Genomic DNA, 18,294 nt, shown 5'->3' with positions numbered 1-18,294 from the left:
TGCTAGCTTGTCTTTGTGTAGAATTCCAGTCGTCTGTAGCAGGCATAAATCTCATTGAGCAGCATTTTTTTTTGGTAAAGCAATTACTATACAAATTTGGTGAGAATTTCTTTAACTGATTATCTTTACAGTGTTGAAAGTTTTGATTTTTTTTTCTTTCTCATCCAAAAAGGAGAGAAGTTGATTAATGGATTCTCTTGGTGTTCCTCTACCATCAATTAAATTGAATGGAAAGAATTACTATGATTGGGTTTCACAAATTGAATTGTCTCTAACTCTACAAAACTGTTATGATATTGCTAATGGTAGTGAGCAGAGACCAACAGGTGCTGGAAAAGAATGTGATGATTGGGATAGGAGAGACAAGAAGGCAGCAGCTTTGATAAAGTTAACACTTTCAAAAGAAGTAATTCCAGAAGTTCGAAATGAAAGAAGTGGAGTGCAAGTATGGAAGATTATGAAAAATTTGTATCAAAATTCAGGTGATGTATGGATTATATCTCTTACCACAGAGTTATATAATCTAAAATTAAAAGGCTTACAAAAAGTAGTGACTCATTTAAGTAAATTAAAGGAAAAGAAAAAATGAATTGGCTTCTCTTGGAAAGAGCATAGATGATAAAGATTTTGTGCAAATAATTTTACAAAGTCTTCCAGGCTCTTATCAATCTTTTATAAGGGGACTTGATACTTCTGATAAATTAAAAGGAATCAAACCTGATTAATTGTGTGCAAAGTTGATTCAAGAAGAAAAACGTCAAATAAAAGAAAGATAATCCTTTGTTGTTGATTGTGAATCTCAAGCATTTGTAATAAAAGGAAAACAATATCATCAAAGGACACAAGATAATAGATCTAATGAAAAGAATTGGAAGTATGGAGATAATAATAATTCATATAGGAATCAAAATAGAAGTAAGTGGAAATATCATTACTGTGGTAAGCAAGGACATAAATCTAATGAATGTTACAAAAGGATTAATGATTCAGAAAAGAACAAGTTTACAAAATCATTTGATTCAAAGAGGAATGCCTTTTGTGTAGCACTTAAAGCAAATAGTTCTTTTAAGGATGAATGGATAATTGATTCTGGTTGCACACAACATATGTCACATAATAAGGAGCAGTTTGAGTTATTAAATGAAAGCAATGGTGAAAATATATATCTAGGAGATAATAGTTCTCTAAAAGTTCAAGGAAGTGGAAATGTTCAAGTAAATAATGGAATGTTCAAAAATGTGAAGCTTGTTCCTCAACTCTCAACAAATCTTCTATCTGTCTTTCAAATTGCAAATCAAGGATACAAAGTCGAGTTTTACAATGACAAATGCTTAGTCAAGGATGTGAATAAAAATTATGAAGTAACTGCAATCGGTAGAGTGGAAAATGGCCTTTATAAATTTCAAGAATTTGTTGGAAATAAAGATGTATGCGCTATTGCAAAGTATGATGATGTGAGCAGGTTGTGGCATGAGCGTATAGGACATGTAAACTATCAAAGTGTCAAGCTTATGGAGAAGTTGAAGATGGTGCATGGTCTACCAAGAATCTCTCCAACAAAAATAGTATGTGAAGGATGTGCAATGGGCAAGCAACATGTAGAAAGTTTCCCACAAGGAAAATCATAGAGAGCAAAAGCACCTTTGCACTTAGTCCATAGCGATGTGATGGGTCCTTTCAAAACGCCCTCACTTAGAGGTGCAAGGTATGTTCTCACATTCATAGATGACTTTTCAAGAAAAAATTGGGTATACTTTCTACAAAAGAAAGATGAAGTGTTTCATAAATTTAAGGAGTTTAAGGTTCTAACTGAAAAGCAAAGTGGAAATTTTCTAAGAATTATAAGAATAGATAGGGGTTCTGAATACATGAATAAAGAATTTTTGAGATTTTGTAAACAAAATGGCATAAAGAAAGAATCCACTATTTCCTACTCACCACAACAAAATGGGGTAGCAGAAAGGAAAAATAGGACTATAATGGAAATGGTTAGGTGTATGCTCCATTCTCGAAATATAGAAGTACATCTTTGGGCTGAAGCAATTCATACAACAATTTATATTTTAAATAGAACTCCTACAAAGGCTGTCATGAACATAACCCCTGAAGAAACTTGGAGTGGAAGAAAGCCAACTGTATCTCATTTTCGTATTTTTGGTTGCACTGCTTATGCTCACATCCCTGATGAAAGAAGAAGTAAATTGGAAAGGAAAAGTGAAAAATACATCATGGTGGGATATAGTGAAGAATCAAAAGGATATAGGCTATATAATCCTAATACAAAGGAAATTCACATCAAAAGAAATGTTTGGTTTGATGAAGGCTTTGAGAATACTAATTCTTCTACATTTTCTCAAGTTCCTTTTTTTGAAGAAGATGAGCATATTGACACTAATGTTTCAGAACAAAATATGATATCTCCTACAAAAGGAAAAGAAGTGCAAGATGAAGATTCAAGCAACAGTGATGATGAAGACACAAGAAATAAAGGAAAAACTCGAAGCATTCAAGAGGTCTATCAAGAAGGTCCCAAGATTGTTGCTAACTATGCTCTCATGGCTAAGGTGATGCAGGTTGAAACTCCAAGCACATTTGAGGAAACAAAAGGAGAAGAAGAATGGGAGGAGGATATGCAAGAGGAGTACAACTCCTTGATGAAGAATGGAACTTGGGAATTAGCAACACTTCCAGAAGGAAAGAATGTGGTTAGTTGCAAATGGACCTACAAAACAAAGTTCGCATCAGATGGAGCAATTGAAAGATACAAGGCAAGGTTAGTGGCCCGTGGCTTCTCACAAGAAGAAGGTATTGACTATACTGAAACATTTGCCCCTGTTGCTAAAATGACTTCCATTCGAACTATTATAGCTTTAGCTGCAAAATGTGGATGGAAAATATTTCAAATGGATGTCAAAAGTGCTTTTTATATGGAGACTTAGAAGAAGAAATTTATATGCAACAACCACCAGGATTTGTTAAACATGGTGAAGAGAATCTAGTATGTAGATTGAAGAAATCTCTATATGGCCTTAAACAGGCTCCAAGAGCATGGTACTCCAAAATAAATGAATTCTTTGTAACAAATGGATTTAAAAGGAGCAAAGCTGACCCAGATGTCTATGTCAAGCACATTGAAGGTGAAATTGTTATCATTGTTTTATATGTGGATGATCTAATCATTACAGGAGATTCTAGCCAATGTATTGATGACATCAAGACACAACTTAAGAAATTTTTTGAGATAACTGATCTTGGATTGATGCACTATTTCTTGGGCATGCAAGTTTGGCAAGAAGATAGTAGGATCTTGCTTTCTCAAACCAAATATACTATTGATGTATTAAAAAAATTTAATATGAGTGATTGTAAGCCATCTCCTACACCATGTGAAGTAGGTTTAAAATTAAGTGTTCATTCTAATCAAAAGAGAGTGGATGGCAAACTATATAGGCAACTTGTTGGTAGTCTCTTGTATCTCACCATAACTAGACCGGACATTGCATATGCAGTTGGTGTTGTCTCTAGGTACATGGCAAATCCACATATTGAACATTGGAAGGTTGCTAAGAGAATCTTGAAGTACATCAAAGGCACTTACAAGCTTGGCATTGAGTACCAACATGGAGGAGACCCTACTTTAGTAGGCTATACAGATTCTGATTATGCAGGTGATATTGATGATAGGAAATCAACTTCAGGATATATCTTCCACCTTGGATCTGGACCAATCTCTTGGAGCAGCAAGAAGCAATCTACAGTGACACTATCATCAACAGAAGCTGAATATATTGCAGCATCAAACGCATCTCAAGAAGCTCTATGGATCTGAAGATTACTTGAAGAGACCTGTCATCTACAAGCTCATCCAACTACCATATTTTGTGACAACCAAAGCACTATCAAACTTGCAAAGAATCCTGTCTACCATGCGAGATCCAAGCATATTGAAGTTCATCATCACTTTGTTCGAGACCTCATGGAGAGTAAAGTCATCAAGTTACACTTCTCAGGCACTGAAGATCAAGTTGCAGATATTTTTACCAAATCATTGTCTACAGTCAAATTTCTCAAATTTCGAACCTTGTTATGTACTAATTTCTCCCACACAATATTTTTCGTGGTAGAAATTAAGAGAGGGTGTTGGAAGCATTCAAACTCTTGTCATCAAACAGCTATAATAGAACATTCGATCTACTGCCAGTTGTGATCAATCAGTTACAAGTTACAACAGAACTCTCAGTCTCACACTAGCCTGTAACATTTCCCTAGTCAACAAGTAAATAAACTATCAGTGCTGTAATGGTTATCTATTCACCGCTTGACTCTGCCGTATGAGATAACTCTGGAAACATCTATTTTGTAACTGACTGATGAATGTGCTCTATAAATAGAGACTTAACCATAACGAATGGTGTGTGTAAAAATTTATACAGATAAATAAAATACTGTTTCTCCATTTTCTGTAGCAGATGTATTATGGTCATGCATATTTAGAACGATTTATCGGATCAGCTGTAAAGTATTTTTTCAGATTCTTTTCAATTTCTCAATAAAATCCCACTCCAACCCAGTGAACATTTCCAATGGCATTCAACACTGATACTGCTGTGCTATGCTTATCACCACTGGACTTTGATATCTGGAAACAAAGAAAACGTTGATTTTAAAACAAAAAACACGTGGAATATCTTCAGCAAAAACCTGTTTCCGCTTAACAAATTTCTGATAACTACTTTCCGCATAATTGTGTCCAACAAAATTACCCCCATTTTAGCTTTTGAAAACAGAGTAAAGAAGAGGCATTGCCGTAAAGTTGCACCTGATCAGAAATTAGCTTGACATTTTTTGATGCTTCTTCTGAAAATGCGGCAACGTGGGCTGGAGAGGGCAGTCCCGTTCGTATAAGAGACAACTTACCATCAGTGGCTGTTTGTTTCCCCTGCAAACAAACCCTCATTAAACCGGTTTTCTACATAGCAATATATACCTAGGTCTTAAAAAGTCGAGAAAAAAAGAAAGGGTTTGCACCTTGTTGGTGTACTGATCGAGAAAAGTATCAATATTGGTGACTAATTGTTGGAGATAGCCTGGCGTGCCTGTGTCTGTGTTGAGAATGCGACCGATGATTTCAGCAGGTGTAGCAGAGGATGTTGGAGAAGACATTATTCCCCTAGGAAATGGAATATGGCCGATCTGACAGAATGAATCGCTTAGGATAACTGCACACCCCAAAATATGAAACCTAAAATATGTGTAGAATGTTAGTTTGAGACTGCAATACCTATTTAATTACGTCTGCAAGGCTATTCTTTGAAACTTCGTGTTATCTTCCCAGCTGCTTCCTGAAAAGCCCATAACGTACTTGGTCGGCGGAAAACCACAGAAGAAAAAGGAGTGAAGTCTATCTGCGAGGAAGTTCTCCGAGTCGGTGTGATCATTAATCTATGCTCACATCTTGGAGTGTGATATTTCCTGGTTAGCAGAGAGAAAGGTCGGAGAGCCATCAGATCAGTAACACATCAGAGAAGAGAAAAGGTGTGCGTACATGCCGTCCTTCTCGGCCACTTAAGTAAATAGGCCTCGTTTGAAAACCAATTTTTTAATATAAGCGTTAATTTTTTCTTCCATACATCTGCTGAAGACGGTGTACTGGGCTACTTTTTCTGGAATTTTAAGTGCTGCTACTTTTTGTTCACGCGTTTATGGTAGAGGGGGCTAAATTTGGGCATCGGCTAAACATCACATATAAAATGCTAAACTCGTGCCTGTGCATAGCCCGCACCTAGACCATTTGAAATTACGTACCATTTACCATGCCAGCCCTATCAGTAGTCAGTGTGCCTCATTTCAGTTCTACATTGACATGGCTCCTTGGAAAGACTGTTCAAAAGAGGAAACCATTTTCTGCTTTTAATAATTAAATTTGAAATCACTTTAGAACTATTTTATAAATTTTAATTTAATTATTAAAATAGGAAACTGTCTTGTCAGCACCTTTTGATGTCGGCAGGGACATTTCCGATGGACTAAAATATATCTGATTATACTATATATTTGTATTTATGAAAAAAATTAAAATTTACAAAATAATTATATTGTAATTTTAAAATAAATTAAAATCTACAGAACAATATAATTAAATTAATTAATTGACATATTGTCTAGCCAGTTGCATTTTGGTTCCTGCATAGACATAGATACCTGACATGGCCCACTAGAAAAATCGCAGAAAGAGGAAAAAGTTGTTGTCCGTGGAAGGACATTTCACATCGCTCACTGGAAAAACGCTGGAAAAACTGCGACTGTATAGCCATCTGCCTCTCGAGATCATGTGCCATTCAAATTCTTAAAGAAGTTTCATTTTGTCATTTAATGCGCATTCTAGGTACAGACCATGAGACAGGAAATTAGTGCATTGAGTGTATATAATGATCACTCTTTCTGCATATGTTTCTCATCCTAACGAGCAAGGACGTTCTGGAGATTCCAGGAAGCAGCTCGGAAGATAACAAGGACTTCGAGTTTGACAGATAGCTAAGGAGTGGTTACATAATGATGTTCCTACCTCCAGTTCTTTACACTCTCTTCCTCTGACATAGACGGGCGCGCATTTATCCCCAGAAACTCATTCTTTCAGATCGTCCATTTTTCATCGCTTCATTGGTATCCATAATAATGTCTTCCCCAATAATCGATCTGATTCTCAGCACAGACAAAAGCGCGCCAGACTATCTCCAACAATTAGTCGCTAATATTGATTCACTTCTCGATCATCACATCAAGGTACACATTCTTTCTTTTCCATACTCAATTCTCTTTGTGTTCTCAATATCCATGCAAAAGTTTACACACTCAAATCCAGAAACACCAGATCTACTTCACGAATTGTGAAAATCTAATGGCATTGCTCAATGTTTATTAAAGTGCTATTTATGAATCAAAAACTTGTTAATGAGGTTTCGCTTGCAGGGTAAACAAACCAGTAAGGCCAAGTTGGCTTCTGTGCGAGTAGATCTACCCTCTCCATCTCACGTTGCTTCGTTTTCAGAAGAAGCTTCAAAAAATATTAGACTAATTTCGACCCAGGTGCGACATTCCCTCTATGTCTATTGTTTCCTCTTTTCTTTATGAGAGCTAAGAAGGGGGAAGAATTGTAGGATGCATTTATGCAAAGAATAATTGTACAGCAACTAGCACGGCTAAAAGGAATTTTCTCCGGAGGTGTTCCAAGCGATTCCGGTTTAAACTTTAGCTTTTGTTTGTTATATATTATGCAGATATCAGACTCCTCTGGCGATAAACACAGTACATCAATATCAGTGTTGAATGCCATTGGAAATGTCCATTGGGTCGGAGTGGGATTTCTACTGGTGGCTGCTGTTATTGAAAGGCTGGACAAAATAAAACAGAACAGGGAGGAGTGTTTAGGACTCCTGAAATCCATGAACGATCTGGCCAAACAAATTCTGCAGCTTCAGCGTTTTCCTCATTTGAAGGAAGAGATGCTGGACAAAATGAAGGAATCGATACAACTAATTGCGGAGGGGGCTACCTTATGTTGTTTACAGAAGAAAAGGAAATTTCTGCGAAGGTACATATTTCAAATACATCATGTTTAAGAAATTCTGATAGTAATTTTTTACCCTCTCCACTATTAAATAATTTCCCTTTTATATAGTGGAATTAAACATTTGTTAAGAAAATCACTGTAATAATGTAAATATGGGCACCTATATAGAGATATCTACACGATCCTAATGTTTTTAAAAGTTAAGCACGAATACTCTCGTTGTGGGCAAACACATCGTTGTAGACGATGCGCTGGACGGATTGCGGACGCGGAGTCCATCGGAGTGGCGTTTTGTCTGTGAAGAATACGCCGGATCGTGCGTCTTTGAGACCTTGGCCGTTTTAACCCCCTCCCACCGCTAAACCCATCAAGTCAGGGCTCGTTAAGCGGTAGAGGGTGCCTAAGGAACCAAAGGATGGTCCTATACCGGAGGAAGGGGCAGAGAGTTAACGACCGCTGGATAAGAGAATTGTTTTCAGGAAGAATTTTATAGATGCCGTTACCTTTTTTATTAAAATTCAAAAAAATATGGAAAATATGAAAAAAATTGAAAAACAATTGCTGTATTTTCAAGAATGGGAGGCCTGAATTAATTTTAGTGCACGAGGTCAGGGGTGAACTTAATGGACAGCCTGTCTCTGTCAATCTGGACCAATCTTTGCTTTTGGCTACCTTCGGATCCCCAAATGTGGCCGTAGCATAGTCGTTGCCTCCAAATTAGGGAAATCATTTTTGCTCCTGTCAAGTGTGTTGATTTCTTTAGTTAGAAAGGTGTTGATTTCACTAATCGGCTGCATAGCCATTTCGAAAGGTGTTTGCCTATTTATTGCGAGTTCTATTTTAAGGAAGTACATGGTTAGTTTATTTTTTCTTAATTTTAGGAAGAAGTTGCATCTTACTTTGTAATAGACATAATTTATGCAAGTTGTCTAGAAATTTAGAAAAGCTATTTAGAAAAGCAACTTAAATATAGGAGTGTTTTTAGAGTAAAAATCTTATAAATAGAGTTCAGGGCTAAGGTTAAGGTACAAGTTATTTGCATATTTCAAGAGAGTAGATTGTGAGACTTAAATTATGTTTGTATAATTATTGTGACAATCTTGTAATTTGTTATATAAGTTCTCATTCTTGAAGTTAAATAGAAGTGTGGTTGTAGGTTCTTCCAGTTCGAATTTCTTGTATATATTTGTGTTATTTATTATTGGATTTTGTAGAGTTTGCTTTCGTTGCTTATTATTATTAATCAACTCAAAGTATTAATTGTTACAAATTAGATATAGAAATAGCATTCTTATTTTTGTTTTGTGTAATTTGTTGAGCAGTTAATATGCCACTAGGTTATAAAAATAATCTTGGGACCATAGCTGTAAACTTTGAATAGGAAGCCAAATTTTGCGACATAGATTTCAAGAGAAAAAAATAGAGTTTTCTTTTAGGGTTTCTTTTTGCAATGGAAGCCAATGTTCAATATGAGGATAGGCTTGAGGGTGCTTCAAACTACTTGCAATAGAAAGTTTGGATATCATGAGTTCTCAAAGAGAATAGGTTGTGGGCCTAGGCTAGTACAATAGTGACTCTTTTTGTGAATGATTCCATTTCTCTAGATGTACATGAAATCAAGGAGGCCAAGGAACATAGGATTATTCTTAATAGGGTAAGAGATCATTTGATTCCCCATTTTTGAGGGGAAGACACCATCAAGGAGATGTGGGATACACTCACAAAACTATATTAGGGTGAGCATCGAAGTCTTAAGATGATGTTCAAGGACAAATTATATAATAGTAAAATGTCCAAGGAGAGAGTGTGATATCTTACTTGTTCAGGTTGACTCAGGTTAAGATGAGTTGGTGCTCTTAGCATTGAATAGTTTTTCAAAATATTGGGATGTGTTTATCAACTATGTTGTTGGTCGAGATCACCTACTTGAATGGGCAAGACTTTGGAATGATTTTGTTGAAGAGGAGATATGTGAAAGTGCTTAGCAAGGAAACTAGACAAAGAAAGTTGAAGATGAAGAGAATGTTTCTATTGTAAGTAAAGGAAAGTAGAAGGCCAAGAAAGGGCCAAGTGAAGAGCCTTCTTCCAAGAATGGGACAAAGTAAGATTCAACTAAAGTGAACTATTTTTGTTTCCACCAGTTGGGTCACTATGCTAGTCAGTTCTCAAGTAAGAAAAACAAGGGCAAGTCAAAAAAATAATATTACAACTATTGTAGAACATAGTTTGAGAATGATTTTTCACTCCTTGTCTATCTCTCAAGTTCAACTGCCAACAATGTGTGGTATATTGATAGTGGTGCTTCTCGCTACATAAAGGACTAAGAGAGTATTTTACCATGTTGGAGGAGGAGTTGGATTTCTATATTGAGGTTAGAGAAAATGCCAAATACCACACAGCTAGTGTTGTCATAGTCAAGTTACAAAGGGAGTTTGGAAATCCCCTATTAGTGGAGGATGTGTCACATACATGAAAAATATTAATTTTTGTATCTATTTTAGAGGATAAGGGTTACCCTATAACCTTTGAAGGGGGGGGAGTCTACATTTATCTTAAGGATTCCAAGGTAGAAAAAGTGATTGATTTCAGGCATGATAACTTGTTTTAGTTGTATTTGGTACCAATGCATGCATTTGTAAGCAACATTAGAAGGCTAGGAGAATTATGGCATATGAGGATGGTCCATCTTCACCTTGGAATGCTTAATGTGCTCAAAGAAATAGTCAATGTGGAGTTTAAGATGAAGGTCACTAAGCTTGAGGTTTGCATGTGTTGTGAATTGGGGAAATGTGCCAAGATCATTTTTTCAAGTAGTGATGCTAGGTCCAAAGGGATTTCTGATCTAATATACAATGATGTGCATGGACCCATGCCAATGGCATCCTTGAATGTGTATGAGTATTATGTGACCTTCATTTATAATTTCTCCAAGACGACATGGATATATTTGCTAAAAACTAAAAATGAAGTCTTTAGTAGGTTCAAAGAGTTTAAGGCTCATTTGGAGAACAAAACAGGGAGAAAGGTCAAGACATTGAGTTTAGATAATGGAGATGAGGATACCTTGAATGCTTTTAAGAATTTTTGTGCTCAAGAGGGTATCAATAAAGTTTTGATGGTTTCGTACAACATTCAATAGAATGGGGTTGTTGAACGAAAAAGTAGGGCCATAGTGGAAGTGGCCAAGGCCATGCTCCATGATTAGGATTTGCCTTGATTTTAATGGGTAGAGGCTTGCAATACTAGCATAGATTTCAGAATAGGAATACACATATGGTTTCGGGCAAGTTGACACTAGAGGAGGTCTTTATCAGGAAGAAACCAAATTTGGCACACATCCGCATCTTTGGCTGCCTTGTTTATTGCCATATTCTCTCGGAGAAGAAAACCAAGTTTGGACCAATTACAAAGAAGGGTAATCCTTATTGGGTATAGTGAAATATCCAAGGCTTATCGAATCTATATTCTTTCTCTTAGGAGTACAGTTGTATATAGGAGATGTGAATCTTAAGGAGGAGAGATCTCTTTAGAAGTCTAGAACTTTAATGAAGGTTCTTGAGAAGGAGTAGACACTTAAGGATGAGGTAGTGCCAATTCCTCTAAGTTCAGCCATAGAAGTTGGAGAATATAGTAGGCAAGTAGATAAAGTGGATTAGGAGGAGAAACAGATAATTCATTGGCCTCAGTCTCCTACCATAGGGAGGAGGAGGAATAGAGAATCTAAGTAGACATTGAGAGAGGCACATGAGTATGTTGGTGCTCCATAGGGTTTAGTTTGATAGAGAAAGGCCCTAGTCACTATTTTGAGTATATGGCACTTATGAGTGAACTAATTGAGAGGGAGTCTTCCATCTCTTAAGAAGCATCCAAGCGCCGAGTACGAAGGGGTGTCATGGTGGAAGAGGCTCTTCCATTAGGAATAATAGTATATGGGAGGTAGTGCCACAGTTAGAAGGAAAGTTAGTAGTGGGCTCGAGATGGTTTTACAAAATTAAGCATGTTGTGGATGATAGTGTGGAAAAGTTCAAATTTTGATTTGTGTCTAAGGGGTTCTCACAAAAAAAGGGGTTGCCAATAATGAGATTTTTGCTCTAGTACGTAGGCACTCATATATCAAGGCTATCATTTCTATAACATCAAAAAATGGGTTGGAGTATTAACTAGATGGATGTAGAGACAACCTTCCTCTATCGAGGAAGAGATCTACACAAATAAGCCAGAGGGTTTTGAGGTGCATACGAGGGATTCCCATGTGTGTACGCTGAGGAGAGCATTGTGTTGTATCAAGCAAGCTCCAAGGGCATGGTATGCATGTTTTCACAATTAATTGCAAAGCTTTAACTTCACCAAGAGTGAGGTAGATCCAAACTTGTATTACATTCATATTAAGGGTGAGGGGTGGTGCAGGAGCACATCTGCGATAGGAAGTTTGGTGGCGATAGGAAGACAACTTGCAATATGACTAAAATGCAGGGTACAAAGCAAATATCAGAAAGTTTTGATTTTAAAATCTAAATTTTGAAATGTTTGTGTGTGTGAGTTTAGAGTTTTATGTTTAAAAATAATGTCCTATGATGTGGTGGCATAAATGGAGGAGTGAAATGATAAACTCTCCAAATATATCCACTTAGGACCATGTGTGTTTGTTTTAGTGGAAGAATCTAATCATATCCTAAAAAAGGACAGATAGTTGGCAGCAGGAATATTCATAATTTTTGAAACAGTCTCCTATTCTTGGATAGGGACGTTTCATATTCCTTATTTAGGGAGTCAGTTTTTAGAGAGGAAGAGAGAGGAAGAAGACAAGTTTTTATTTTTGGGTTGAATTCGGTATGTTTGCAGAAATCAGTCTCAGTGCGTTTGTAATATCTCCCAAATGCACTGTTGGATTTTGATGAGCTTTGGATATGTTGTTATAGGCCTAATTACGCCCATCTTCACTAGAGCGATCAAAGAGTTTTGATCTGGTTCAAAAGTTATTCATGTCTGAGTGTAAGTCTATCTAGAGACAGCAAGAAGCAATATTTTGCAAAAAAAATGTACTCTGATGCGTGGTCAATATCTCAAGTTTGAACCGTTAGATTTCTCTCAAATTTTTATATGTTGTTTGAAACTTAGTTATGCCAAATCTCAACGGTTGGATTGAGTAAATATTTTTTGGTTCGAAAGTTATTCATGTTTGAGTGCAGGTCTATCCAGGAGGCAGCAAGAATGTATTTTCTGGGCAATTTGTTTTAAAACTTTTGTTTAATGGATTAAGTGGATGGAAAAGTATATAGAATGGATTTAGAGAGTATATGCATTTTTAATGTGTATGAAGAAACTCAATTAATACATTGTGATGTTGGATTTTAGTGTGTGATCCTGAAGGTTGTAGATGCCCCTTGATGCAACTCAGTTGAGTGTCTGATTCCTCCTGAGTTTTCCAAGGTGTGGCTCTGCATCAAGGGGTATGTGCAGGATCATGGTCAATGAAACTATGCTCTTAAGTGGCAATAAAAAATTAGCAAATCAGGGTTATGTCAACTTGACGTGCAATTTTCTACTTGTTATAAACTTTACATCAAAAAGTTGAGAGAGAGGAATCTCTAGGAAATTGAATTTAGTTTCTAAACTACTAGTCCTTATATGAAAAAAATAAAAATTAATTGATCAAAAATTTGATTTTTAATGCAATAGTACAAAAATTTTAGGACAAAAATAAGAACTTGTAGATATATGTCTGACCACCTTAATTAAAATCAAATGATAATATTTTTTAATAATATTCTAGATATAAGAAGTAGACTCACTTGGACGTGACACATATTTTTAGGTATTTTTATTCTAAATAAATAAATAATTATGAATTTTCTACTACAATGTTTTTGGAATAAAAATCTCTCGTGTCTGACCACCTTAACTAATTCAAAACTCTACAAAATTTAATTTTTTATTTTTGTTATAGTAGAAAAAGCATAGAATGTGATGCATCTTTTGAATTTCAAAAATATAGTACCATTTGAAAGTTATAGTTATTTTTAAAGCAGTGTGTCAATCAACACTTTATACTTAACTCCACTAGAAAATAAGTAATAATTACTTCCTGAACTCATAATTTGACAAACCTTACATTTATGGAAAGTTAAGAACATTCTTAAGAAACCCTTTTTATTTTATCAAATTTTGGTGACAAAAAATTTGTCAGCTACATGTTTGAAGTAAAAATCGGATTTTTTTTAAAGTTGACCATATAGGGTTGGTATCGAAAGATATAGTAGGCCTTATAAAGGTATTAATTGTTTTTATTTAGTATTAGGATGGGTGGGAAAAAATTTGAAATGCTTTGAGGCATTTCAGGACTACATATTTTTTAGATCGCCACTTTTTGGCACACCATGATCCTACACATACCCACATCAAGCCTCTCATATTGGTGGTGTATGTTGGTCACTTGTTTCTTGCAAGCTCCAAGGAGCTCATAGCACAATGCAAACAAGATCTTTTAGGAGAGTTTGAGGTGAAAGACTTGAGGTTGATGCATTATTTTTTAAGGTTAGAGTTGTGGCAGAAAGAGGGAAAGATCTTCCAAGTGGGAAGGGAAAGTATACAGTTGAGAACTTGAAGCGATTCAAAATGGAGGATTGTAAGCCCATGTCCTCACCACTTGTGACCAAATAGAACAAGATTGATGCTTCTAGATCAGAGGTAATAGACATGACTTTATATAGGAAATCGATTGGCTCTCTTATATATCTAGTCAACACAAGGCCATATAAGTTTTTTGCAATTAACCACCTCAATCATTTTATGGTAGAACCTAAGTGAGTGCACTAGGTAACTACAAATCATGTTTTGAGGTATCTATGAGGCATAGTTGATTATGGATTGAGGTATCTTCAGAAGATGGAGTTAAGCTCGAGAGGTTTACTAATGTAGATTGGGAAGGTAGTATGGTAGATAGGAAGAGCACTTTTGTTGGATGATGGGAAGGTTTGTTAGTTGTAAAGAAGGTTTTTAGATGTTTCTTCTATAGTCACGGTATGTCAGTGTAACATAAATAATTAATGTTTGTTTGATTGTGGTTTGTTGATGTGTAAATTCTTATACTACATTAGGAAAGTAAAAGTGCAATGTCCCTTGTTTATGTCTATGAGATTTGAACTGATCTCTTTAAAGGATAGATGTGTCAATGTAACACCTCAGAATTTTTAATTGTTGAAAAATGTGTCTAAACTTTGCAAGCTTTTTCTCAAAAATTCCAAAATTTCTTTGTGGTTTTTCCCACATGTTTATATATTAAAAATAAGTGTATGAATTGTTATAAATGTGCCTTGTCCATCGTAGAATATAGGAGGGCCATTTTTAGAGTATTGATGACTCATGATATGACTTTTATTGGGGTCTAAACTAGGGGACAAAATTATGGACGGGATCACTATTTTAATCTGGTTGTTTCTCCATCTTGGAAATATAAATGTCAAAAAAAAGTGACATGTGGCATGATGGTTAAGCCCATGGTTTTGTAAAACCATAAGAGCTTTCCAGGTTGTAAAATCACTATAAAAAGAGGGCTTGGAACAAGGATAACTTCAAGAAACCCCTCTTGAAAAAAAAGCCTAAAATGTTGGTGAATCCAAGATTTTGTGAGCAGGAAAATTTTAATGTTGAGGGCAATTTTTTTGTTCCAGATAAGGAAATAAAGTATTATATGTTGGCGATTTTTTGCTTGCCCTAGCAAAAATCATTTTAAATGTGGCGAATTAATATTTTTTCTTGCTAACATATAAATAAATGATGGCTATTTTTTCTCTTGCCAAAAATGAATTAATAATATCAGAGGCGAATTACTTATTTTGTAGGAAAATGAATAATAATGGCCTTGGCTAATCTTTTAGTGGTAAACTTAAAAATTGTTTAATCTAAAAGGGAATTTGCACGTGTATTGGCTACTGACTGTACTGACTACTGAGTAGTCACTTCAAGTTTCAACTTGTGTATTGTCTTAGGTCTATTATTAATAATGTCATAATGTCATTACATCAGTGTCACTATTACCAAGTCAACTACTGTCACTTTTGTATTGTTAATAGTAAATACAATAGTTTTATTGATTGTTGATTAATTAGAGATCAACGACAAAAGATGCATTTTGGGGCCACTCGCTCGAAAAGACCTAGAGTCACATGAACTTCTCCGGAATGGAGACACATGAAAAGTTTTGCATAGTAATCTCTGACTAGAATTTACTCAATGTTAGGCAGTTTCAATTGTTCGACATTAATGCCAGTACATTTCGACATTTCACACACTTGAAAATTAATAGGAATATGAAAAAAAAAGATATGAAAGATCGTGAACACCAAAGAATTTAATGCAACCGCTATTAAATTACCTCTTCAATTCCTCTTTCATTATCATTTCTCAAATTCTTCAATTTGAATTTTGTTTGCAGACTTTTTTGAATCTTAGTCATGGATACGCCAATTCGCTTGAAATGCACTACAATGGCTCTGCAAAAGCCCTTTTTGGGTAGGATTCTTGACGATGTCCTTGCCATGGTTTGCAAGCTAGATGCCCAAAGTGTTTTTATCCGCCATGCTATATTCATGGTCCTTAGCTATGAATTCTTAAGAAACGATAAGAGGTAGCGTGTGCCCATGGATATTACCTCCCACTTCCTCACCTCTCTTCTCAACCTTGGAGGTAGTCAAATAGACATTTTGATACTTTTGCATAACATTTTTAGACAATGATGTCAAAATTCTTGTATTGGCTGAGCAGGTATCGGGGTCGGGCATTGGCATCTCTTTTGCAAACGAGAAGACAAGTGTTGGAAGCAAGGCATAGGGAGCATTATATAGAAACATCCTTTCTTGCTCAGCATAAATGAACAACAATTGACTCGCGATCAAAAGTGGGTGTTACTTGGAAGGAATTTTCTACGAAAGTAGTTGTTGTTGGATGACGTTAGCGAGATTGACTTCACATGGCTGGACGAGTTCAACAACATCATCTTCTCCAACAGATTCTTTGTGGAGGGACTTGAAAACCTTTTTGATTGAAAGCTTCAAGCCCTCGGTCCCTTAGCCTGCTAATGCTTCCAACCTCCTTGTTCCCTAGTTCCTTGTTCCCTATTTCCTTAACCATTGCGGCGTTGCCCTAGGGCAAAAAAATGTTTTTTAGATATATGTTTTTTCTTTTGATTGGGCCTTGCCCTTTAATGTAAACTACGAAATAGTAAAACCAAGCTGATTTAATCAGCTATTTTGAATATCTATGCTTTGTACATTCTAAAATATTATCAATGAAAATAATAGTTTTTGGCTTCTCAAATCGTTGTTCCAACTTCCTGTTAGTCTATGACTTTGTTTTTAGCATCTCGATTTTCAATGCACTATTGAAATGTTAGTCTACGATTTTCATATCTTCTTTTTCAACCTGTGCAAAACATCTAGCCCATTCCCACCTGCTGTTTACTGACCAGTGACTGTTTGGATAGTTTCGAATTTTGAAAAAGTGCAATAAGGCAGTAATTGAAGGGCAGTCCGTCATAGGACGTCCTCTACTCAAAATATAAAAGACCATACTTAATTGAACTACTTTTCCTATATTTTGCACTTCCATTGCTTTTCCAATGAAATCTTCAATGGAACCTTTTACTGCAAAATGCTTCTCCCGTAATTACTGGTGTAACTCGTATATTTCAGCATTCTTGATATGTAGATAGTTGTCCTTTGTTTTCCAATTTTCTTTTCCCCTTTTGTGCATAAACATGATTTATGGAATCACTTTTGGTTTTTTCACCCGACTGGTCCAGGACCGACTCCAACTCTATAATATCAGCTTGTGACTCCCTACTCAGGGGAAGTGCCTCCAAATTGTGTTCAATTTTGTCCTCGACTAAGATATCAGGTTCACCAACTTGAACTTCTTCAATACAGTCTGAGTCTCCAACTTGTGATGAATCTCCTTTTTCAATAAGCACTGGAGATCTAACTTGTGAATCTTGTAGGTTGCCAACATTTCCACTACCAAAATATGCTGCTATGGTTCTGTATTTTCAGGGATCCTACCGGAACCCCTGTTACCCCTCTTGTTTGACATTGCAAATCGATAAAGGCTGCAAAAAAAAATCAACTTAGTTGTTGAACAAAAGACTCAAATAGTGATGACTCAAAGACTGTGAACAGTGATAGTAGACTACTTAGACTACATATAATAACAATAATATGATTCATTCTCCAAAAAAGGGTATTACTGCTACGGTACTACCCAATATAATTCACAAACCTATAGGCTATTTTAGCATGTGAGATGTCTAATCACTAGTGGACATTGGATAGTAAAACAAAAAAAAAACGATTACCACTGTACCAATATGGTAGTACTAGTATCGACATAAAAAAAAAATTAAAAATCACTTGCCTTTTATGAAAATTAGGGTCCATGAGTCAATGGGCAATGCACTCAGCACTTTGAAACTTCGACAGCAATAAGAAATGTTAGTCTCCAGACCAGAACAGAGCGAATTGTGTAGAATAATAATATCTTATAGTCCAATCTAGGTTGACAAATTATGCGGGATTAACAAGCGGGAATGTCAAATGTAGGCAAAATGCACCTTCTTATGCAAGCCCACAATAGGAAACAGTTGGCTAAACGAGGCTAGTGGTTGACATACGTCGAGAAAATGGTAGGTGACGCCTAACTCAATGGAAAATTATTTGGTTGTAGTAATGGCA

General features: G+C 35.9%; 3 protein-coding genes across 4 annotated transcripts in view; 1 reads left to right on the top strand and 2 right to left on the bottom strand.

Annotated features, from left to right (window-relative positions):
• LOC149546921 (TMV resistance protein N-like) overlaps window positions 1-18,294 on the bottom strand; it is a 130,637-nt gene that overhangs the window by 19,227 nt on the left and 93,116 nt on the right. The window lies entirely within an intron of this gene.
• On the bottom strand, window positions 3,393-5,863 carry LOC149546924 (uncharacterized). Its single transcript, XM_089791431.1, has 4 exons — window positions 5,282-5,863; window positions 5,029-5,193; window positions 4,820-4,939; window positions 3,393-4,639 (listed from the first exon to the last, which is right to left on the bottom strand). The coding sequence occupies exons 2-4, from the start codon at window positions 5,161-5,163 to the stop codon at window positions 4,547-4,549; spliced, it is 348 nt and encodes a 115-aa protein (XP_089647557.1). The 5' UTR covers window positions 5,164-5,193; window positions 5,282-5,863; the 3' UTR covers window positions 3,393-4,546.
• Window positions 6,248-18,294, top strand: part of LOC149546923 (uncharacterized) — a 32,162-nt gene continuing 20,115 nt past the window's right edge. Inside the window, exons 1-3 of the mRNA XM_089791423.1 lie at window positions 6,248-6,783; window positions 6,970-7,086; window positions 7,278-7,591. Of these exons, the coding sequence (XP_089647549.1) occupies window positions 6,676-6,783; window positions 6,970-7,086; window positions 7,278-7,591 (539 nt within the window). The 5' untranslated portion in view covers window positions 6,248-6,675. The remainder of the gene's footprint in view (window positions 6,784-6,969; window positions 7,087-7,277; window positions 7,592-18,294) is intronic.

This window comes from Cupressus sempervirens, chromosome 7, assembly GCF_028749045.1.
Source record: "Cupressus sempervirens isolate cs-2001-9-10 chromosome 7, ASM2874904v1, whole genome shotgun sequence".
Classification (NCBI taxonomy): Eukaryota; Viridiplantae; Streptophyta; class Pinopsida; order Cupressales; family Cupressaceae; genus Cupressus; species Cupressus sempervirens.
This window is presented reverse-complemented; position numbering and strand designations above follow the sequence as displayed.